General features: G+C 51.7%; 1 protein-coding gene across 2 annotated transcripts in view; it reads left to right on the plus strand.

Moving 5' to 3' along the window:
* The window catches only part of CRISPLD2 (cysteine rich secretory protein LCCL domain containing 2), an 89,025-nt gene that overhangs the window by 19,390 nt on the left and 46,356 nt on the right, over positions 1–23,279 (plus strand). For both annotated transcript variants that reach the window (XM_001112988.5, XM_015126725.3), the window contains exons 2-6: positions 875–1,188; positions 6,485–6,603; positions 9,738–9,870; positions 10,908–11,023; positions 15,060–15,160. In XM_001112988.5, the coding sequence (XP_001112988.3) occupies positions 949–1,188; positions 6,485–6,603; positions 9,738–9,870; positions 10,908–11,023; positions 15,060–15,160 (709 nt within the window). In that variant the 5' untranslated portion in view covers positions 875–948. The remainder of the gene's footprint in view (positions 1–874; positions 1,189–6,484; positions 6,604–9,737; positions 9,871–10,907; positions 11,024–15,059; positions 15,161–23,279) is intronic.

A 23,279-nucleotide genomic window follows, 5' to 3' on the forward strand; every position in this document is an offset into this window, starting at 1 on the left:
AGCACTTTGGGAGGCCGAGACGGGCGGATCACAAGGTCAGGAGATCGAGACCATCCTGGTTAACACGGTGAAACCCTGTCTCTACTAAAAAATACAAAAAACTAGCCGGGCGAGGTGGCGGGCGCCTGTAGTCCCAGCTACTCGAGAGGCTGAGGCAGGAGAATGGCGGGAACCTGGGAGGCGGAGCTTGCAGTGAGCTGAGATCTGGCCACTGCACTCCAGCCTGGGCGACAGAGCGAGACTCCGTCTCAAAAAAAAAAAAAAAAGAAAATGCAGGGACTCAGGCCGGGCGCGGTGGCTCAAGCCTGTAATCCCAGCACTTTGGGAGGCCAAGACGGGCAGATCACGAGGTCAGGAGATCGAGACCATCCTGGCTAACACGGTGAAACCCCGTCTCTACTAAAAAAAATACAAAAAAACTAGCCGGGCGAGGTGGCGGGCGCCTGTAGTCCCAGCTACTCAGGAGGCTGAGGCAGGAGAATGGCGTAAAACCCGGGAGGCGGAGCTTGCAGTGAGCTGAGATCCGGCCACTGCACTCCAGCCGGGGCGACAGAGCGAGACCCCGTCTCAAAAAAAAAAAAAAGAAAAAAAAGAAAATGCAGGGACTCGCTCCAGGAAAACTTGAGTCCAGGAGGAACTGTTCTAGGTTATCCTCTTTGGAATCCCGACAGCTCGCCTCGCTGGGAACCCTTGGCGTAAATCCCAGCTCCACCACTTCCTGTCTGTGGCACCTTGCTTGTTTAGCTTCTGTGGGCCTCAGTTTCCACATCTGTAAAATGGAGAGAGTCGTGTGTGCTGAGTTCGCTGCTCGAGCCAGCGCTGTGACCGGCTCCTACTAATGCGGCTTCTCCCACCGCCCTCTGCTTCCTTTCAGAGCTCGAGCGCCCAGCTCTGTCCCAGGAGCCCAGGCTGTCCTGTGAGTCCCATAGTTGCTGCAGGAGTGGAGCCATGAGCTGTGTCCTGGGCGGTGTCATCCCCTTGGGGCTGCTGTTCCTGGTCTGCGGATCCCAAGGCTACCTCCTGCCCAACGTCACTCTGTTAGAGGAGCTGCTCAGCAAATACCAGCACAACGAGTCTCACTCCCGGGTCCGCAGAGCCATCCCCAGGGAGGACAAGGAGGAGATCCTCATGCTGCACAACAAGCTTCGGGGCCAGGTGCAGCCTCAGGCCTCCAACATGGAGTACATGGTGAGCACCGGCTCTGGCCACAGGGGCTGGCACTGGGGGTGGGGCCCAGGCCACCAGCCTGCTCTGTGCCCCAGCCAGTGCATGTGGTGGCTGGCTCAGGGTCTCCTCTGGCAGAGGAGGACCCCGGCTCTGTTCTCTTTGTTTGTTTTGAGACAAACTCTCTCCCCCAAAATGCTGGGATTACAGGCGTGAGCCACCGTGCCCGGCCTGTTTGTTTGTTTTTGAGACAGAGTCTTGCCCTGTTGCCCAGACTGGAGTGCAATGGTGCCATCTCAGCTTACTGCAACCTCTGGCTCCTGGGTTCAAGTGATTCTCCTGACTCAGCCTCCTGAGTAGCTGGGATTACAGGCGTGCACCACCATGCCAGGCTAATTTTTTTTATTTTTATTAGAGATAGGGTTTCACCATGTTGGCCGGGCTGGTCACAAACTCCTGATCTCAAGTGATCCACCCTCCTCAGCTTCCCAAAGTGCTAGGATTACAGGCATGAGCCACCATGCCCGGCCTGTACATATTTATTGAATGTGTGGGTAGGAGGCAGGCTGGCCTCCCGGCTCTGCTTCTCTGCCTTCCACACAGCCGGGATTTAATCAACTGGTGAATTCTATGTATTTTTGAGTGTCTCACGTGAGTCCAGTACCCTGTGAGATTCTTGTTATAAAGAGGTGGACAAAGCAGATAAGGTCCCCGTCCACACCGCATCTCTGGACTCATGTAGCCAGGAAGGATTTGTGGAGCACCTTCGATGTGCCTGGCACTGTCCTGGATTCCGGGAGGAGGCATAATTATGAGTTATGCAGAGTTAGAAGAAGAAATACGGGAGCTGCAAGAAAGAACATTACGGGTGGGAGAAACCTGACTGAGATGGAGGTGTTGGGGTGCCCACTCTGCGGAGGAGCCATCTCAGTTAAGACCTGAAGAGTGAGCATGGTTGAGTGAGCAAGCGTGCAGGGAAGGGTGTTCTGGGCAGAAGGAACAGAAGGTGTGAAACCGCCACCACCTCATGAATTTCTTTCCTTAATGGGAGAAAAGCTTCGGGTCTCAGAGGAGCTCTCAAAAAGCCAGTGGGACCACGGCTCATTTCTGAGGGAGTGAGGTCATTGCAAGAGGTCAGAGAGGCAGGCAGGGGCAAAGCACACAGGGCTTTGAGGCTAGCTGAGGAGCCTGCCTTTTTTCTATAAGGAATAGGGTTTTGTTATTGCTGAAATGGGGGTGAAAAGAAAAAAAAAGAAAAAGGGTTTATTTGCAGGCGAGGATACTTTTATGACTGTGAAGTACTTTTTTTTTTTTTTTTTTTTTGAGACGTAGTTTCACTCTTTCACCTAGGCTGGAGTGAAGTGGCGTGATCTCGGCTCACTGCAACCCCGACCCCTGGGTTCAAGCAATTCTCCTGTCTTGGCCTCCCAAGTAGCTGGGATTATAAGTGCCTACCCCCACAACCGGCTAATTTTTGTATTTTCAGTAGAGACGAGGTTTGCCATGTTGGCCAGGCTGGTCTCAAATTCCTGACCTCAGCTGATCCACCCACCTCGGCCTCCCAAAGTGCTGGGATTACAGGTGTGAGCCACCATGCCTGGCCGTGAAACACTTTTGCTGCTGTGCATGTTGGGGATTGGAGGGCCCAGCAGGAAGCAGGGAGGCTGCTGGGAGGTGGCTCAGTCAGCAGGTGACGGGCAGGTGAGGAGGGAAGGGGCGGGATTTGGGCGGGAGGCGGGAAGTGAAGAACAAAGAGCCGTTCTGAGACCTAGGAGGCGTTGCCCATGGGTCAGGGCTACACTGGCTTTCTGGCTGGGCTTTCTGTCTTTCTCTGGACGCACTGCACGGTGAGAAAGGCTCCTGGAAGCAGCAACCCTGCCCGGGGGCTGTTTCTGAAGGGGCAGAGCAGAGGCAGGAAGCCCTGCAAGGCTTCCCTCAGAGTCACTGGCTTTCCCTGGTGCCTGCTTTAGCCTGAACACGCTCCCCTCCTCTTCTAAGTTTCCCTTTTTTGATTTCTTTCTTTCTTTCTTTCTTTCTTTCTTTCTTTCTTTCTTTCTTTCTTTCTTTCTTTCTTTCTCTCTCTCTTTCTTTCTCTCTCTTTTTTCTTTCTCTCTCTTTTTTCTTTCTCTCTCTCTCTCTCTTTCATCTTTCTTTTTTCTTTTTGATTTTTTTGAGATAGAGTCTAGCTCTGTCGCCCAGGCTGGAGTGCAGTGGCGTGATCTCAGCTCACTGCAACCTCCACTTTCCGGTTCAAGTGACTCTCCTGCCTCAGCCTCCTGAGTAACTGGACTATAGGTGCACACCACCACACCCGGCTAATTTCTGTATTTTTAGTAGAGGTGGGGTTTCACCACGTTAGCCAGGCTGGTCTCGAATTCCTGACCTCAGGTGATCCACCCACCTCAGCCTCCCAGAGTGCTGGGATTACAGGCATGAGCCACCGCGCCCGGCCTAAGTTTTTCTTTTTCACCCTCAATTTCTAAGATCAGAGGGGGCTTGTTGGAACATGCTGTTGGGAGAGTTGCTTTATGAGAAATGAAAGGAAAGGGGCCCCAGGAACGTTGAGACCCACCGAATGTCCCATCCGCGCATCCCTGGTGGCTTGGCCTTGGTCCTCATGGGACCAAGGAGGCCCCACGTCTCTCTGGAGAGGTTGGGGCATGTGGGACTGGAGCTTGACTGAGCTCCGGGATCCCAGATGCTTCCCACATCCCGGTCTGCAGCAGGCCGGGTCCTTGTGGATGTTCTTCTGCCTGCACCGTGTGGTCCTCCCGGTTTCACGCAAGGCTTAGCGCCGGTGAAAGGAGCTTCTTTGCAACAGGGAAAGTCAGGCCGCCCGGGCAGCCCATAGCAGGCCTTTCATGTTTTCCTATTTGTTTACTTGGTGCTGTTTCAGGATTGGAGCTGAGATCGGGGTCCTTTGGTCTAAAAGGCCGGCCTGCTGGGGAGGCTGAGCCTTTGTGGATGCTACTGAGGCCACCTCAGAGCAGGGAGGCTGGAAGGGAGGGAAGGCAGGGCCCCTGCCACTCAGCCCGGCGCCCTCAGCACTGCACTGCGTTGCCCCTCGGCTCTGGTTCACACCCAAACAAGCAACGCAGATTTGAGAATTCGTCTTGGAAACGTGGCTTCCTGTTCAACCCTGCCTGCTGTGGCTTCAAGCCACAGTCCTTTGAAATAGGCTTAGCACTGAAAGGTGGATTCTGAAATCTCAAAGAGTCGAGCAGCCCGTTCTGAGGTTTTATGAGTGGACAGGCTCTGGAGCCAGCCTGCCTGCCTCCAGCCAGCTCTGTTACTGGCCAGCTTTGTGACTTCGGGCAGATTGCTTAGCCTTTCTGTTTATGTTTCCTCATCGACACGATGGGAACAAGATACACTTTCTCGTAGGGTTGTTTGGAGGAGGCGATGAGATAAGGCATGATCAGTTCTAAGTAAATGTGAATTATGCTGTTATCATTTAGTATATTGCACAGTCAGCATATTGCATTAGCATATTTTAGTAACTTCTTATTTTAGTGGGATGGGTCTGGCACTTGGTTACAGTATGCAAGGCAGGAAGAGCCCCCTTAGTAGCCAGACGAGAGGGGGTTGCGAGAGGCTTCCTGGCTGTGTGACCTCAGGCAGGTTACTTAACCTCTCCAAGACTTAAGGTTTGTTGCCCCTTGGCCACCGAGGAGTCTTGGTGGGACACGGGGAGAGAGGGAAGCGAGGCATGCGGTTGTGTTGGGCAGGTACTCCCTGCTGGGGGGTCCCAGGACTAAGACAGGACTGTCTTCCATGAGCATCTGCTGTGTGCCCGGGGCTGGGTGTGCAGAGGGCAGGGAGGCCAGCCTCTGCCTGCTTAGAGCTGGAGCACCTGTCGGGAGGACGCCAGGGAGGAAGGGCAGTGTCAACTGCCAGCTGTGAGCAGGGGCTGCCTGGCGTCTGTTCCTCCACAGAGGAGAAAGGACACGCTTGCTCTGCTCATGGGGTTCTCTCCCCAGGAGTCGTGTGTGTTCCTGGGGCCAGCTGTGGCAGGCGAAGCTGCAGAGCCTGTCTTCAGAGTCTGCCCAGACCGCTGCTCAGGCCCCGCTGATTCAGGCCGGGCCGCGCTGGGAGGTGAGCAGGGCTGGGCAAGCTGAAGGCGTCTCTTGTCAATTTCTTTTCATTGTGGTAAAATATACAGACTATAAAAGTGACCATTTTAACCATTTTTAAATGTGCAGTTCTGTGGCACTAGGTACATTCACACTGTGGTGCAACCATCCCCACCATCCACCTCTGGCACTTTCTTTTCTTTTCTTTCTTTCTTTTTTTGAGACAGTCTCACTTTGTCCACGCCCGGTTAATTTTTGTATTTTTAGTAGAGACGGGGTTTCACCATGTTGGCCAGGCTGGTCTCCAACTCCTGACCTCAAGTGATCCGCCCGCCTCTGCCTCCCAAAGTGCTGGGATTACAGGTGTGAGCCACTGAGCCGGGCCCATCTCCGGCACTTTCTATCTTCCGACTGAAATGCGGCACCCATTCGTCTCAGGGCCCTTCTTGCCGTGTTGCCCTGCGGGTAGCCAGTGAGAATCTAAAATCCCCTGCAGGGGCCCTCGGCTGCTTTTCCTTGCAGGCCTGAGTGTGGCTGATGTGGATAAAGCCTCTCTGACTGCAGCCAGGCCCTGGGCTGGGCACCTCGTGGGCTTACCCTCCCCATTACTGCCAACAGTGAGGGCTGTGGACATGCCCATGTTACCGATGAGGACAGTGAGGCTCAGACAGGATAACTGCATGCCTAGGCTCACACCGCCATTCCAGGACCAGCATTCAGAACACCGATCCAATGCCACACGAATAACTTATTTCTAGCCCCTGGCCTAGGAATAGCATCTGATTATTACCTGCTGTGGCCCACACATAACTGCATACATGGAGACAGCTCAGGCTCCAACGTCCTGAAGACCCGGGTTCAAATCCTGGTTCTGCAACTGGCTGACTGTGGGACCCAGGGAAAATGGCATTGCTTCTTCAGGCCTTGATTTGCTTGCCTGTGAAATGGAGATAAGAAGGGTCTACTTCAGAGGCCCCTTGTTAGAATGCAATGAAAAGATTGGGGTAAAGCCTGAGGCCTGGTGTGCTTGGAACATGCGTAAGGAGAGGAAACCGGGGTCATCGGGACAGGTTCCAGGCCAAGACCATCCCTAGAGATGGCTGCTGACCTTCCCTTTTCTTCCACGCAGCAGCAGAGCATTGGCTGTAGGCTCTGCGGGAGCCCAGGCTGGGGCATTGCTGCATTTATGGTTCTTACGCCCCTCCCTCACCCTCACCTCCTGGTGCCTGTTTCTCCTCCTGCTGCAGACCTGGGATGACGAGCTGGAGAAGTCTGCGGCGGCATGGGCCAGTCAGTGCATCTGGGAGCATGGGCCCACCAGTCTGCTGGTGTCCATCGGGCAGAACCTGGCTGCCCACTGGGGCAGGTAAGAGCCACAAGCTTCTCTCCGGCTGCTGCAGGCCCCCATTGCTGTGTGCCGGGCTCAGCACTTGCCCATTATCAAGTTTAGCCTGCAAAGAGAGTGAGAGAGACCACCAGTTCCATCCATATTCTGGGTAACTGAGGCTCGGCACCCGGGAACACTCCTGAGTAACTGACAAAATGTATTCAAGCTTGGTTGGCTGACCCCAGACACTGATGATTGATTAAAGTTTGTAGTTTGGGCTTTCTTTCTTTCTCTTTTTCTTTTTTTTTCTTCTCTTTTTTTTTTTTTTTTTTTTGAGATAGGGTCTTATTCTGTCATTCAGGATGGAGTGCAGTGGCGCAATCTCGGCTCACTGCAACCTCCGCCTCGTGGGTTTAAGTGATTCTCAAGCCTCAGCCTCCCAAGTAGCTGGGACTATAGGCATGTGCCACCATGCCTGGCTAATTTTTGTATTTTTTGGTAGAGATAGGGTTTCACCAGGTTGGCCAGGGTGGTCTCGAACTCCTGGTCTCAAGTGATCCACCCACCTCAGCCTCCTCAAGTGCGGCGATTACAGGCATGAGCCACCCCGCCCAGCCTGTAGATGGGGTTTCCATTCCATCTCCTGTGCAGGGTTCCTGAGTCCCCGTTCCTGTGGGGTGAACGGCTCTGTTCGCGGTGGGTCATTTCTATCTGGTTCTGCTCACTGTTTAAGGCTGAGCCAGGTTCCACCCTGCTGGGAACATGCCCATTGCCTTCCCCGCGTCATCTGGCCGTCGGGAAGCTCACTAACTTCTCCAGACCCCCGGGGCTTCCCTGTCTGGCCGTGGTCTGTCCCCTCTCCTTCCCTGTCTGGCCGTGGTTTGTCACCTCTCTAGTAGGAGGCATTGACGGTTGTGTGTTAAATGCAGCTGACTGGCCTTCCCCAGAGTAACCTGGACCATGTATCCGTGCTCCCAAAGAGGCCAGAAGTCCCCTCCTGGGGGCTGAGGGCTGGTTTCTTTGGAGAAAGTGGGAAAATGTCTTTTGACCACACCCAGGATAACAACTAATGACCACATAAGACTTAACGACCAACCTGTGACCGTGCCATGCCCAAGGCCAGAGTGCACGTCCTCAGACCCATCCAGGACCTAGATTGACTTCCATTTTGCCCTAATTATTAAAAAGTTGGACTGGGCTTTAGACAGCCTCTTAAAATGTAGGTGAGGGTTTGCTTTCACTTCCCACAGAGGGATTTCCTAGGCTGGGTTTCATCAGGCCCCGGGCAGCCACACCTTCCTCTGCATCCGTGGGTTATCAGGACGAACCTGGGCAGGTGTCATGGTGGATCAACAGCTGTGACTTCAGAGGCAAATCCACACCATGGTTTTTTCTTTGGTGAAGTTAGCTTTTTATAAAAACTGTCTTACAGGCTGGGCATGGTGGCTCACGCCTGTAATCCCAGCCCTTTGGGAGGCCGAGGTGGGCGGAATACAAGGTCAGGAGTTCAAGACTATCCTGGCCAACATAGTGAAACCCCATTTCTACTAAAAATACAAAAAAATTAGCTGGGCATGGTGGCGGGCACCTGTAATCCCAGCAACTCGGGAGGCTGAGGCAAGAGAATCGCTTGAATACCGGAGGCAGAGGCTGCAGCGAGCCGGGATTGTGCCTGGGAGATAGTACAAGACTTCGTCTTGGAAAAAAAAAAAATCTTACAATAACATGAAAGGCAAGTGTCTAGAGCAGGGAGATCTGTAATTCCTGTAATTACAGATCCTGTAATTCCTAGCCTGGTGCGGCTCTTTTCATTTTTCTGGGCTCCTTTGTAGCACTTGGCTGGGCGCCAACATAGTTTTACAGCCTTGCGACTATAGCCTGGATCACTTTGAAATCTTTTTTTTTTTCCTTTTCATACAATATTGGGAAATTTTCAGTGACGCAGTTGTCATGAGTGTCACCCTGCAAATGCCCCAGTGGTCCCTCTCTGGACAGACCAAAGTTGACCCGTTGGCTCTTGCAGATTCATTTTGTTTGTTTGTTTTTCGCTTTGTCTCGCTTGAATGATTTCTTTAGGATTACTCCTGAGGAGGAGGATTGCTCGGCCAAAGGGCACAGAGACTTCCCCACTTCTTAAGGAATTTTGCTAACTTGCTTTGCAAAACAGCCCCTGACTCTGCACAGCGCCCCAGGGCAGCCGTGGGTTCCTTTCCCCACAGCTGTGCCAGTGCCAGTGCCAGCCTTGAGTCTGCGTGACCTTGAGCCTGTGGGGAAGCGGATGAGTGGCCAGCAGCCCTCTGCTCCTGCCTCCTCACTGCATGCACGCCCCTCTGCAGATGCCGCTGACCACTGCCGTGCGTTCTGCTTCCAGACAGTAATTGTTACAAGACCTCTAACTTCCTCGCCGACCACATTGCCCTTAAAAATGGTCATTTCCCCCGTGAGCGTTTTCTCTTCATCGAAACCACTTTGTTTATACTTGCTGGTGACAGTGTGACTGTGGACTTGCCTCCAGTTTGGTTTTTTCCCTACTTAAAAAAAAATGGTGCCAACCTTGGCAGCTGAGTCTGAAGCAAGGGGGCGGTGGGCATGAAGCAATGACCCCACGGAGGATGTCCAGGGACCGGCGCAGCTGGTGGCTGTGGATTACAGGTGGGCACCACCACGCCCGGCTAATTTTCGTATCTTTAGTAGAGACGAGGTTTCACCATGTTGGCCAGGCTGGTCTCCAACTCCTGACCTCAGGTGATCCACCCGCCCCAGCCTCCCAGAGTGCTGGGATTACAGGCGTGAACTACCATGTTCGGCCTTAACTGCACTCACGTCTTCATCAGGTTTTGTCTTAGACAATAATGTCGGTGAAACACGGGCTTCATGGGCTGGCTATTGTTTCTCCAACATGCCTGAAAATAAACACCTAATTGACATAAAAAAAGACTCATTGAGAGCCAGGTTAAGATTTTTCTGCACGTGAGCCACCCGAAGAGCCTACTAGAGGCCCCAGGTAAGCTCCTCAATGATAATGGTTTTAATCACCTGTGCCAGGTGCTCCTGGAATTGGGGGCTATCCCCCTCCTCGGCCTCCCTCCCCCCCACCTGCCCCTGGCTGCTGCCGTTTCCGCTGGCGGGTGGGGTGAGGGGCCGGGACTGAGTGAGCCGCTTCTGCCCTGTAGGTATCGCTCTCCCGGGTTCCACGTGCAGTCCTGGTATGACGAGGTGAAGGACTACACCTACCCCTACCTGAGCGAGTGCAATCCCTGGTGTCCGGAGAGGTGCTCAGGGGCCATGTGCACGCACTACACACAGGTAACTCGGGGACTCGCCACCCCCTCAGCCCTGCACCCCAATCCCAGTCATTCACCCCCTGCCCCTGGGGCATTGGTGCCAAATCTGTTAAACCTCTGTGCTGTTATTGCCTTACTTTTTAAAAATTCAGTTCTATGCAAAGTACAGCTGGTAGAATACGCTGTTTGTTACCAGCAAGGCCAGAAACTGAGTGAGCACTACAAACTCCTTTTTTTAAAATTTGAGACAGTGTCTCCCTGCTACCTGGGCTGGAGTGCAGTGGCATGATCTTAGCTCAGTGCAGCCCCCAAACTCCTGGGCTCAAGCAATCCTCCCACCTCAGCCTCCTGAGTACGGGACTACAGGTGTACACTACCAGGCCTGGCTAATTTTTGTTTTTGTTTTTGTTTTTTTTTTAGAGATGCGTCTGGTTATGTTGTCCAGGCTGGTCTCAAATTCCCAGGCTCATGCAATCCTCCCCGCTCAGCTTCCCAGTGTGTTGGGATTAGAGGTGTGAGCTACTGCACCCAACCGAGAAATCTATGGCAATTTGACATTGCGGGGCATTTTCATTGTGTGGGAGTTTGTTTGCTTGCTTTTTCTTTTGAAATGGAGTCTCCCTCTGTCACCCAGGCTGGAGTGCAGTGGCATGATCTTGGCTCACTGCAGTCTCTGCCCCCCGAGGTTCAAGCAATTCTCCTGCCTCAGCCTCCTGAGTAGCTGGGACTACAAGCTCACGCTACCACGCCTGGCTAATTTTTGTATTTTTAGTACAGACAGGGTTTCACCATGTTGGTCAGTCTGGTCTCGAACTCCTGACCTCGTGATCTGCCCGCCTCAGCCTCCCAAAGTGCTGAGATGACAGGCATGAGCCGCTGCGCCCAGCCCACTTGCTTGCTTTTTAATGAAATGCATGTATCTTCAATGGGTTGGGGACTAATATCTGCTTCCCCAGCCCTTCACCCTTTAGTGCCAACACCTTATACATCCAGGCCAGAGTGTATCACCCTTTTGTGCTTTGTCCCTCGAGCTGTGACACACAGATGTCATCTTTTCAGATAGTTTGGGCCACCACCAACAAGGTCGGCTGTGCTGTGAACACCTGCCGGAGGATGACCGTCTGGGGAGAAGTCTGGGAGAACGCCGTCTACTTTGTCTGCAATTATTCTCCAAAGTAAGACGAGTTGATGCGATTATATGGGGTAGGGGTTGGGATGTGTTTGCTTGCCGTGGAGCACCCAGTGAAAACTGGCTTGAGCAGCGAAGTCTTCATTATCTCACATAACAGGGAATCTAGAGTTTGGTGCATCTGGGTTAGCTTAAAAGCTCAGCAATGTCAACAAGGACCCGGGTCCTTTCCGTCTTCCTGCCATACCATTCTCTCCTCAGGGTCCCGAGATGGCTGCAGAGCACCCACATCACATCTCCCCAAGCAGAAGGAAAGATGGTCAAAGGGCCAAAGGGCTCTCTCCTTAGGTCTTTCGCACACTGGCACACTCTCTCCTTATGTTCTTGGCCAGAATTAGACCAATCATAGATGAGGGGGAATAAGATTGCCCCAACTGGCTTTGCAAGACGTCCTCTGAGACCAACTAAACAAAGTCAGAAGCGGGAATAGCTGCTGGCTGGGCAGCCAGCATGGTCTGCCCTGGCAGTATGATTATTTTTCTCTGAAAATGTGCAGTAGACAGCACCCTAGAAAACACATGTTCATACAAAGCCCAGCTTCTCTGTTTCCCTCTGAAGAGGGTCCTCATGCGGCCTCCCGATCATGGTGCCTCCTCCGCCTATAGCATGCTCAGATTGTCCGTGTGGTGTCCAGCCCTTGACTCATTTGCTCATGGGACAAATATGTGCTGATTCTTGGAGAGCCGCTCCCCCAGTTCACGGCCTGAGGTTTGCATACTGGCCGCTGGCCACTGCTGTGCTCGCCCCGTGCCCTGTGTAGCGTGGGCCCCGGGGCATGTTTGCTCAGTGACTGAATGAAACGGCAATGACCTCATGTATTTGTCTTGGGTCAGGAATGGTTATGAAAAGGTGGGATGAAGGGGGAATCGCTGAGGTTGGGAGGAAAAATAGAAGCTCTCCCAAAACCATCTGGCATGCCTGCGGTGGCGTGGCTCAGCAGCCCACATGGATAAGCGCAGCGGGTGTGTCATTGCCTGGGAGGGACGCAGGCCCCATGCAAGGGCAGCAGACCGGTCCAAGGTGGTGGAATTCCTGGCCCAGTGGCAGTTGGGGAATGAGGAATCATTTGACTTGATTCAATATAAAAATAGACACTAGAAGGTCCTATCAGAAATGAAATTTTTTCCTTCTGTAGCCACCCCCTGCTTCCTTAAAAAAAGGAATAACCCATGTATGGTTATTACTCATCTTCAGTATACAGCGTGACACAGTTTCACATGCATTAGTCTGTTGGGGCTGCAACAACAGATGCCACAGCCTGGGCAGCTTACACATCAGACTTTTATCTCTCACCGTTCTGGAGGCTGGAAGTCCCCTGGATCAAGGTGTGGCAGATCAAGGTGTGGCAGCATCAGGCTCCAGCGGGGGCTCTCTTCCTGGCTCACCAACGGCCGCCTTCTTACATGGTGGTGAGAGATGAGGACACCAATCCTATTGGATCAGGACTTCACCTGTTGACCTTATTTAACCTTAATTAGTTTCGTCAAGGCCCTGTCTCCACGTACAGTCACACTGGGGGTGAGGGCTTCAACACTGGGATTTGCGGAGACACATACTGAAAGTCAATGGCAATAGCCCTCTACTCGTGTAGCTACCATCCAGATGGAGATGGACGGTGTCTCCCGTGCCGCAGAGGCTCTCTCGTGCCCCGCAAAGTGACCACCATTCTAGCATCTTTCCCATCAGTCTGTGGTGTCTGGTTTGGGACCTCACATGAGGGGGGCTACACAGCACACTCCCAAATGGTGCCCCCAAATGGTATTTTGCTCAACATCACATTGGTGAGGTCTCCCCATGGTGTTGTGTCTTCACTGGTTCTTTCCTTTTGTCCGCTGCGTATTACTGCGTGCTGTCCATGGCCTCTTTCTTAGAGAGAGGGCTTGAGCCCCTGGGCTATGCAGGACACTGTCCCAGGCACCAGGGTGGGAAGGGTGGCTGGGAGGGTGGGTTTGGGTGTGGTGGGAGGTCAGATCCCTTGATGGGGATTCCCAGCCCGACAGGGGATGAGGTGGGTGTGTACATAGAGGGACTTGCACGTGAGGGAAGGTACTTCACGGTGCTATGCAAAACTTAAGGAGACTGGCCAGTGCGGTGGCTCATGCCTGTAATCCCAGCCTCCTTTGGCCAAGGCAGGAGAATCGCTTGAGTCCAAGAGTTCAAGACCAGTCTTGGCAACTGGTAAAACCCCATCTCTACAAAAAATACAAAAAGTTAGCTGGGTGTGGTAGTGCATGCCTGTATTCCCAGTTACTTGTGAGGCTGAGGTGGGAGGATTGCTTGAGCCCAGGAGGTTGAGGCTGCAGTGAGCTGTGGTCATACCACTGCCCTCCAGCCTGGGTGACAGAGCAAGACCCTGTCTCAAAAATTAAGGAGATTGTTCATCTGCAGGACCTGATGCCCAGCCGGCCTTCCATCAATGCCAACCCTGAGTATTAGGGTTGAGCTGGGAGGGTCAGTGGTGTGGTTTGTCTGAGGAAATAGAGAACCCCAGACACAAGGGAAAATGGCAGGGGCAATGGGACGTACCCATGACAGGACCACAGTCATCTGAGAAACCTACTGGGCTTCACCCAGAGACAAGATGGGCTCTGGGCCCTCTCGGTCCCTTGGTGCTGTTCCTTTTGGGGGAGTCATCCTAAAGTCCCCCGGGGATCTGAGCAGAGGGTATCTGAGTGGGGATGTCTTGTGGCATGGCACAGACACGGTCATTCTGCCTCTAGAATGTGAGGGGGTGGGAGAGGCTGTGTGCGGGTCATAACCCCAGACGGTGCCCAGCCCTGTCCTTCCTGCACTGCACGGCCCACTGCCCCTCCCCTGCCCACAGTCCCCTCGGGGAGGCCAGGGTGCTTCTGGGGCCGCGGGAGGTTCTAGACCACTCTGGTAAGGACAGATGCCTGTCAGACCCAGAGCGTGCTTCCTGCCAGTTGTCTTCGGCCAGCACTGGCAGGGCCCCTCCCCTTCTTCCCTGGAAAGCATCAGAGCATTCCCCACACAAGCTTGTGGATTTCCCCAACTCTGAGAGCACAGCATTCCCCATGAGTCAGGCGCCAGTCCGAGGGCTTCCCCACGGTCACTCCCTCAGTCTCACAGCAGGGCAGCAGCCCTGCTGCTATGACCCCATTTTACAGAAAGGGAGACCAAGGCTGGGGCTGGAGGAGGCTGGCCGAGGGCACACGCTGGCAGCCTGGGGCCCAGTTAGGGAAGCCTGCTCTCCACAGCCCAGGAGCTGCAGGAAGGGCCTTGGGATTCCGCTCACCACCGGTACCTGGCCCCTGGAGAAAGCCTTTGGTGCAGCCTCCAGTTTTCCTGCCCCTGGGAACTCCAGAGGGAGGCAGAGGGCAACTGTGACCCAAGAGGGACCTTTGACCCAGCCCTTAGAATAAGAGTGTGCCTAACTAAGGCTCTGAGCCTGACGGCCTGGGTTCAAATCCCAGCCCCGCCACTTGCTTGCTCTGTGACCTGGGGCAAGTCACTTAACCTCACTGTGCCTCAGTTTCCTCTTCTGCAAAAGTATTGAATTCCAGCTCTTCCCTCCTAGGGTGTTGGGGAGATGGGGTGAGGAGCACAGTGAAGGCATAGACCGGGGATGGCATGTGGTAAAAACTGGGAAACACAAGCCATCTCCAGAACAGGCTGGCTTTACACATTTGAGAAACGGCTTAAAAGGGAGTCCTGACAGCTTTTCAGTGCTAAGGTGTTAGGATCCAGGGGCCCTGACAGTGTTCGGAGCCGTGTAGGTGGAAGGGGGGCCATGGGGCCGACAGCCAGCCAGGGCAAAGGTACTGGGTGGAAGAGCATCTTGCACCTCCCTTCTGCAGGATCGCTGGGATTCTGGAGCTCTCTAGACTCTGTGTGCATGGGAGGGCCTGGGACAGTCACATTTCCCGCTTCCCACAGCACACTCCTATCCCCCTGACCTGTCAGTGACGGTGTTCAGGGACTCAGGTGGGCCTTGGAAGAGGATCAGTCCCAAGGCCTCACATGGTAGTTCCCTCTGACGGTTGTTTTTGGTCTGTCCTCAGGGGGAACTGGATCGGAGAAGCCCCCTACAAGAATGGCCGGCCCTGCTCTGAGTGCCCGCCCAGCTATGGAGGCGGCTGCAGGAACAACTTGTGTTACCGAGGTAGGAAATTCACTCCCAACACTTTTGCAATGAATTTTCCTCAGTGTGAGTCATGCGACAGCGTTACATAAAATGGGGGAATTAAAGACGTCAGAGTCACCCCTCCCGGCCCTATTGAAGACACTCTCAGCACGTTCCTCCCGCCTCCGTGATGAGCTGAGCCTCATCTCCAGGGTCTGGGCTCAGCTTCCAGGCCCGTGGAGAGCCGCACTGCCCCAAGATGTGACTTCCCATGGGCATCCAGGCTCTGCGGATGCTGGACACAGCATTAAATGCAGACATACTGCTCACCCTCATTAGCGTTCACAGTTTCATATGAAATAGGCCAGGGGCCGGGCACGGTGGCTCACACCTGTAACCCTAGCACTTTGGGAGGCTGAGGCAGGAGGACCATATGAGGCCATGTATTAGGGTTCTCTAGAGGGACAGAACTAATAGGATATATATAAATATATATATATGATTTATTAAGGAGTGTTAAACTCACATGATCACAAGATCCCACAATAGGCCATCTGCAAGCTGAGGAACAAGAAAGCCAGTGCGAGTCTGGAAGTGGAACAACCTCAAGCCCAATGTTTGAGGGCAGGAAGCATCCGGCACGAGAGAAAGATGGAAGCTGCTCCCAGCCTCCGTCTAAATCAGTCTAGTCTTTTCACCGTTTTCTGCCAGCTTTATATCCTAGCTGCGCTGGCAGCTGATTAGATGGTGCCCACCCAGATCGAGGGTGGGTCTGCTTTTCCCAGCCCACTGACTCAAATGTTCACCTCCTTTGGCAGCACCCCCACAGATACACCCAGGATCAATACTTTGCATCCTTCAATCCAATCAAGTTGGCACTCAGTATTAACCATCACAAGCCCACCCCTTGTCAACTTGAACCCACACACATCTCCTGAGATCATTTATAATCTTCAAATAGAGACAGTAATAAGATCCTAATTACACCTAACATAATACAACTATCCTTCGTAAAACTGGAAACTCACCACCAGTCCCCAACCCAAATGCTATGACATAAAGTTAACAATACTTAAATGCTGATATGAAGTTAATAAATCTTACGTCCCATGATAAAGGAAAAAGGAAATAACATGAAGATATTTTCTTAGTACAAGTGTATACATGCACAAACATGTTTTTAACAAAAGGAGGAAATACTCATAACAATTACAGTCCTCGTATCTGCAACTGGTCACGTGGTCATAGCTGGTATTGATGACCACCTTCTTCTGCTGCCCATTCTGTATTCCCTTTGCCTTCAGCAAGCACCTCAGCAGGTCTTGTTTTTTTTTCCTAGTGGAGTGACCCAAACCTTCATTCCTAAAGGGACTGGGCCATTCGTAGTCCTGCCTGGATTGGGCTGTTGTAGTTTCCCATTGACCTTAATCACAGGACATGGTAATACTAAGAGATGCCCCAAGGGATCTCCTGTATTCCACACATGCTCTTCCTTACCTCCATGGTGGAGCAGTAGACTGATTTCATCTTGATAGTCCACGTCAATCACTCCAGCCAACACTGTAACTCCCTTCTTAGCCTGTTGACTTAAGGGTAGGAGCCCAAAGTGTCCAGGTGGCAATCTTAACTTCCAGTGTAATGGAATCATTGTTGTGTCTCCTGGTGGCAGCGTTCCTCCCTCTGGAACTAAGACCTCTAAGCCAGGAGAAGGTAATGTCTCAGGAACAGGAAGCAAACATTTTGCTAGTGGGTCTCTAGGGGTGAGGGCGAGTGATGCCACTTCCACTTCCTCCCCTTCATTCCTGAACTCATGAATCTTGGCTATGGGAGAAACAATACCATATATTGGATGCTGATTGAGGGCATACATGGCCTTCTGGAGAACTTCGCCCCAGCCCTGCCAAGTATTGTCACCTAGTTGGCATTGTAATTGTGACTTCAAAAGGCCATTCCACCGTTCTATCAATCCAGCTGCTTTAGGATGATGGGGAACATGGTAAGACCAGTGAATTCCATGAGCATGAGCCCACTGCCACACTTTTTCAGCCATAAATTGAGTGCCTTGGTCAGAGGCAATGTTGTGTGGAATTCCAGGATGGTGGATAAGGCATTCTGTGAGTCCATGGATGGTAGTCTTGGCAGAAGCATTCCACGCAAAATAGGCAAACCTGTATCCAGAGTAAGCATCTGTTCCAGTGAGGACAAACCTCTGCCCTTTCCATGATGGAAGAGGTTCAATATAATCAACCTGCCACCAGGTAGCTAACTGATCACCCCCAAGGAATGGTGCCATATCGGAGGCTCAGTGTTGGTCTTTGCTGCTGGCAAATTGGGCACTCAGCAGTGGCCGTAGCCAGGTCAGCCTTGGTGGGTGGAAGTCCATGTTGCTGAGCCTATGCATAACCTCCACCCCCTGCCTCCATGGCCACTTTGTTCATGGGCCCATTGGGCGATGACAGAGGTGACTAAGGAAAGAGACTGAGTGGTGTCCACAGAATGAGCCATCCTCTCCACTTAATTCATAAATCCTGCTCTGCTGAGGTCACCTTTTGGTAAGCATTCACATGGGATGCGAACATCTTCACAGTTTCTGACCACTCAGAGAAGTCCATCTTCATCCCTCTTTCCCAAATGGCTTTGTCACCAATTTCCCAATCATGCTTCTTCCAAGTCCCCAACCATCCTGCCAAACCATTGGCTACAGCCCATGAATCAGTATAAAATTGCACATCTGACCATTTCTCCTTCCATGCAAAGTGTACAACCAGGTGCACTGCTCAAAGTCCTGCCCACTGGGAAGATTTCCCCTCACCGCTGTCCCTCAAGCATGTCCTGGAAAGGGGCTGTAGGGCTGCAGCTGTCCACTCTTGGGTGGTGCTTGCATATCGTGCAGAACCATCTGTGAACCAGGCCCTAGTCTTCTCTTCGTCTGTCAACTGATGTTAGGGAACTCCCCATGAGGCCATGGGTGCAGGCTGGCGGAGAGAAGGCAGGGTGGCGGGAGTGGAGACCAGGGGCAGTTGAGCCACTTCCTTATGTAACTTACTTGTGCTTTCAGGACTTGCTTGAGCCCAATCACATATACCACTTCCATTTGATGATGGAATGCTGCTGTGCACGACCCATGTTATGGCTCGATGGGTCAGAAAGCATCCAGTTCGTGATAGGCAGTTCAGGTCACATGGTGACTTGATGATCCATAGTCAAACGTTCAGTTTCCACCAAAGCCTAGTAACAGGCCAAGAGCTGTCTCTCAAAAGGAAAGTAGTTATTTGCACAAGATGGCAGGGCCTTGCTCCAAAATCCTAGAGGCCTCGTCTGTGATTCACCTATGGGGGCCTCTCAGAGGCTCCAAACAGCATCCCTGTCTGCCACTGACACCTCAAGCACCACTGGAGCTGCTGGGTCATATGGCCCAAGTGGCAGAGCAGCTTGCTCAGCAGCCTGTTGCAGAGCCTTCTCCTGTTCTGGACCCACTCAAAACTGGCAGCCTTTTGGGTCACTTGATAAATGAGCCAGAGTAACACACCCAGATGAGGAATGTGTTGACTCCAAAATCCTAATTGGCCCACTAGGCATTGTGCCTCTTTCTTGATTGTAGGAGGGACCAAATGCAACAACTTATCCTTCACCTTAGAAGGAATACCTTAACAGCACTAGACCCCTGTAAATTTTACCGAGGTAGAAGTTTCCTGAATTTTAGTCGAATTTATTTCCCATCCTCTGGTATGCAAATGTCTCACCAATAAGTCCAGCGTGTTTGCTACTTCTTGCTCACTGGATCCAATCAGCAAAATGTCATCAATGCAATGGACCAGTGTGATATCTTGCAGAAGTGAAAGCAATCACATTCTCCCTGAATCAGATTATGACACAAAGCTGGAGAGTTTATATACCCCTGAGGTAGGACAGTAAAGATATATTGTTGACCCTTCAGCTGAAGGCAAATTGCTTCTGGTGGGCCTTATGGGCAGGAATGGAGAAAAAGGCATTTACCGAGTCAACGGCTGCCTACCAGGTACCAGGAGATGTGGTAGTTTACTCAAGCAATGAAACCACATCTGGTACAGCAGCTGCAGCTGGAGTCACCACTTGGTTAAGCTTACAATAATCCACTGTTATTCTCCAAGATGCATCTGTCTTCTGCACAGGCCATGTGGGAGAACTGAACCAGGATGTGGTGGCAGTCACCACCCCTGTGTGTTTCAAGTCCTTGATAGTGGCACTAATCTCTGCAGTCCCTCCAGGGATGTGATATTGTTTTCGATTTACTATTTTTCTAAGTAGAGGCAACTCTAATGGCTTCCGTTTGGCCTTTCCCACCATAATAGCCCTCCCCTAACTGTCAGGGAGCCAAAGTGGGGGTTCTGCCAGCTGCTAAGTATGTCTAAGCCAATTATGCATTCTGACACTGGGGAAATGACCACAGGATGAGTCCAGGGACCCACTGGACCCATGTAAGCCAGACCTGAGCTAAAATTCCATTCATTACCTGACCTCCATGAGCACCTACTTTAACTGGAGGACCACAATGATGTTTTGGGTCCCCTGGAGTCAATACCAGCTCAGAGCCAGTGTCCAGCAGTCCCCAAAATGTCTGATCATTTCCCTTTCCCCAGTGCAGTTTCCCCGGTACAAGGCCAGAGGTCTCCTTGGGGAAGGATGGGAGAAAGATTAACAGCATAAATTGTTGGTAACATAGTGGGGTCCTTCCTCAAGGGGCCTGGCCTCCCCTTCATTCAAGGGGTTCTGGGTCTGTAAACTGGCTCAAGTCTGGAAATGTATGGAGGGGCCGTGATTCTCTGTTTTTATAATTCAAATTACTCTTTTGTCCACTCGATCTGGAAGTTTTCTGCTTATGTAAATTAAGTGGGAATGCAGTAGGCTTCCTATCATTTTCACTTCTAGGAGCAGCACAATTAATTAGTCAATGCCAGGACTCTACATGAGTCAGACTATTCTGATTGCTGCTTTGCCTCTGCTGTCCATGATGGTAGCTATGCCCACCTTGCTTTTGATGGTTGAGTGCTGCCACTTGGCCCCTGCCACCTTGGGATCCAATCATTCCCATTGCATTTACATTTTGTAGTTGAGTGACTGCGGTTCCTACTGTTAGATCTGATGTACAGAGAAAAGCAATTACAAAGATGCAGGTGCTGCCTTTACAAATCTATTTCACAAAGCATTAGTCAAGGGTGTATCTTCTGGGGATTCTCCTGGCTGGGATGAGTAGGTCCAAAGTGACTAATCCACTCTACCATCCCAATCTCCCTAAGCCTTTGGACCCCTTCCTCTACATTAAACCAACGGAGATCAGGCATTTCCAGCTCACTCGCAGTGGGCCACCTTGTAATCCATATTTCAGCTAACCAAGCAAATAAAGCAAATAAAAACAGTGAAGAACCTTTTTTTAACTTCCTGAGCTGCACCATTAAATTAAACGAAGAATTCCTATTTAGTTGGCCCAAATCAATAAATTCAGCCTAATCCAACTCTATGTTCCTTCCACCATTATCCTACACCCTTAACATCCCTTCCCATGACTGTTCTCCAGATTTCTGCTTATATACATTAGAAAATTCAAGCAGTTCTTTTCAAGTGTAGCATACTTCCTCATGTGTCACACTCTGAACCTCACCTCTAGGGGCCCACCAGGACTTTAGTCTAGTTATAGGTCTAGAAGCAAACAGGGATGTTGGGGTTGGCTCCTGAGGAGAATCAATATTATCTTGCTTGGCAGCTGCCTCGGGGAAGGCCAGCACTGTTGCCTCAAGCAGCGCAGGGTTTATCCCCTCAGACAAAGGTGGAAAGGTTGGTGGCAGCATGCGTCAGGGAGGAGATGTTGCCACTGCTGGGGATGGGGAACCTGTTTCTTCTGGCAAAAAAAGGTCATCAGCATTTATAAGCTCAGTGTCCCCAGCTTCATCAGGGTCCTCCCACACATCCCCATTCCAAGTTTCAGGGTCCCATTCTTTTCCAATCAATGGCCTCAGTTTAATAAGTAGACACCTAGCGAGGTGTCTGTGCATGCACCTTCATTGCAGGTCAGCCACTTGCATGAGAAGAGCTTGTGTCTGTTTTTCCACAATTTCAGCTCTTTCTCTACAGGAGATAAGACTCACTCAGGGCAATCTTAGCAGATTTGAGGCTCAGTATCTGCTTCTGAAGCTGGAAGTTAGAATCCCTGAGTTCATCATTTTCTTTCGTCACTTTGTCCAGTGAACGTAGAAGCAACCAACCAGCTTCATTATTTTCCTTGGTTCTCCATATATAGTCAAAGGTATTATGTCTAGAGTCACTGAACTCCTTCCCTCTCACAAGCGCTGAATCAGGAGTGTCAAATGCACTTATTTTGCATAACTCTCCAAATAGCTCATGCCAAGGACTCCCAGTGTTCTCCATACTATTAGAAGTAGAGTCCTTAGCATTTTGGGGTACAGTCATATTAAGCAGCCAACTCCAGAAACCTTAAAACCAATTAAAGAACTCCATCCTTAATATTCTGTTCCTCTAGAACCACTCCTGGTACCAAAATCTGTATTCATCAGGGTTCTCTAGAAGAACAAAACTAATAGGATATATATATAGGGGAGTGTATTCAGGAGTGTTAAACTCACATAGTCACAAGGTCCCACAATAGGCTGTCTGCAAGTCGAGGAGCAAGGAAGCCAGTCCGAGTCCTAAAGCTAAAGAACTTGAAGTCTGACGTTCGAGGACAGGAAGCATCCAGCATGGGAGAAAGATGTAGGCTGAGAGGCTAAGGCAGTCTAGCCTTCTCACATTTTTCTTCCTGCTTTATATCCTAGCCGCTATGGTGGCTGATTAGATGGTGCCCACCAAGATTAAAGGTGGGCCTGCCTTTCCCAGACCACTGACTCAAGTGTTCGTCTCCTTTGGCAGCACCTGCATAGACACACCCAGGATCAATACTTTGCATCCTTCAATCCAGTCAAGCTGACACTCAGTATTAACCATCACAGCCCAGGAGTTCCAGATCAGCCTGGACAACATAGCAAGAACCCATCTCTACAAAAAATAAAATAGAAAATCAGCCAGGTGTGGTCATGCGCTCTCTGGTCCTGGCTGTGGCCTGGGAGGCTTAGGTGGGAAGATCACTTGAGCCCAGGAGTTTGAGGCTGCAGTGAGCCATGATGGCGCCACTGCACTCCAGCCTGGGCAACACAGCCAGACCCCAACTCTAAAAATGTAAAACAGACATTTGAATAAGAATGTAAAAGCAAACAACGTGATTTTCCAAATGAGCTCACTAGTGGGAAGCACCTGCAACATGGACGGCTGGGCAGGATCAGTCCTCCCGGGCTGTTTGGCCCTTTACTCCTGTGTCCTTGCCCCCACTGGCCTCCCCTTCATGTGTGTGTCTTGCTCGTGCTCCCTGACTGTGCTAGAGGTTTCTTGCCCCCATTCCCTCAGCTCTCAGGACTGGAGCTGTTGGAGGCGATGTGATTTTCTACCTAGTTCACCTTTTTTTTGAGACATGGCCTCCCTTTGTTGCCCAGGCTGGAGTGCAGTGGTGCAATCTTGGCTCACTGTAGCCACAACCTCCCGGGCTCAAAGGATCCTCCCGTCTCAGCCTCCCAAGTAGCTGGGACTACAGGCAGATGCCACCATGGCTAATTTTTTAAGTTTTTTTTAGAGATGGGATCTCACTATATTGCCCAGGCTGGTCTCAAACTCCCAAGCAATCCTCCCTCCTTGGCCTCCCAAAGTGCTGGGATTACAGGCGTGCGCCATCACGCCCGCCCACCATTTCTTCACTGGTTCCCATTTAGGATGTTTCCACTTCTGCTACTATAAGTAACACAGGTTTCTGGTGCCTAAAACGTTTGTCATGTTTTGGGATATTTCCTCAGGCTCCCAGAAGTTATGTCCCCGACGGGGCATGGCTGGGCCATGGGGCTGACCATGCTCTTGTGGCTCAGGCTTTGTGTGTGTGTGTGTGTGTGTGTGTGTGTGTGTGTGTGTGTGTGTGTCTCCATTGGCAGCCTTGTCATGACCGAGGGGACTTGCAGAGAGCTGGGTGGGCTCTGCTGGCAGGGGAGGGTGGGGTAGACGTGAGATCAGGCTGGTGGGCGCTGGAGTGAAGAACAGGTGGGCTAGATCAGGGGTCCCAGACCCTCAGGACCCAGGTCCTCTGTTG

The sequence above is a fragment of the Macaca mulatta genome, chromosome 20, assembly GCF_049350105.2.
Source record: "Macaca mulatta isolate MMU2019108-1 chromosome 20, T2T-MMU8v2.0, whole genome shotgun sequence".
Taxonomy (NCBI): Eukaryota; Metazoa; Chordata; class Mammalia; order Primates; family Cercopithecidae; genus Macaca; species Macaca mulatta.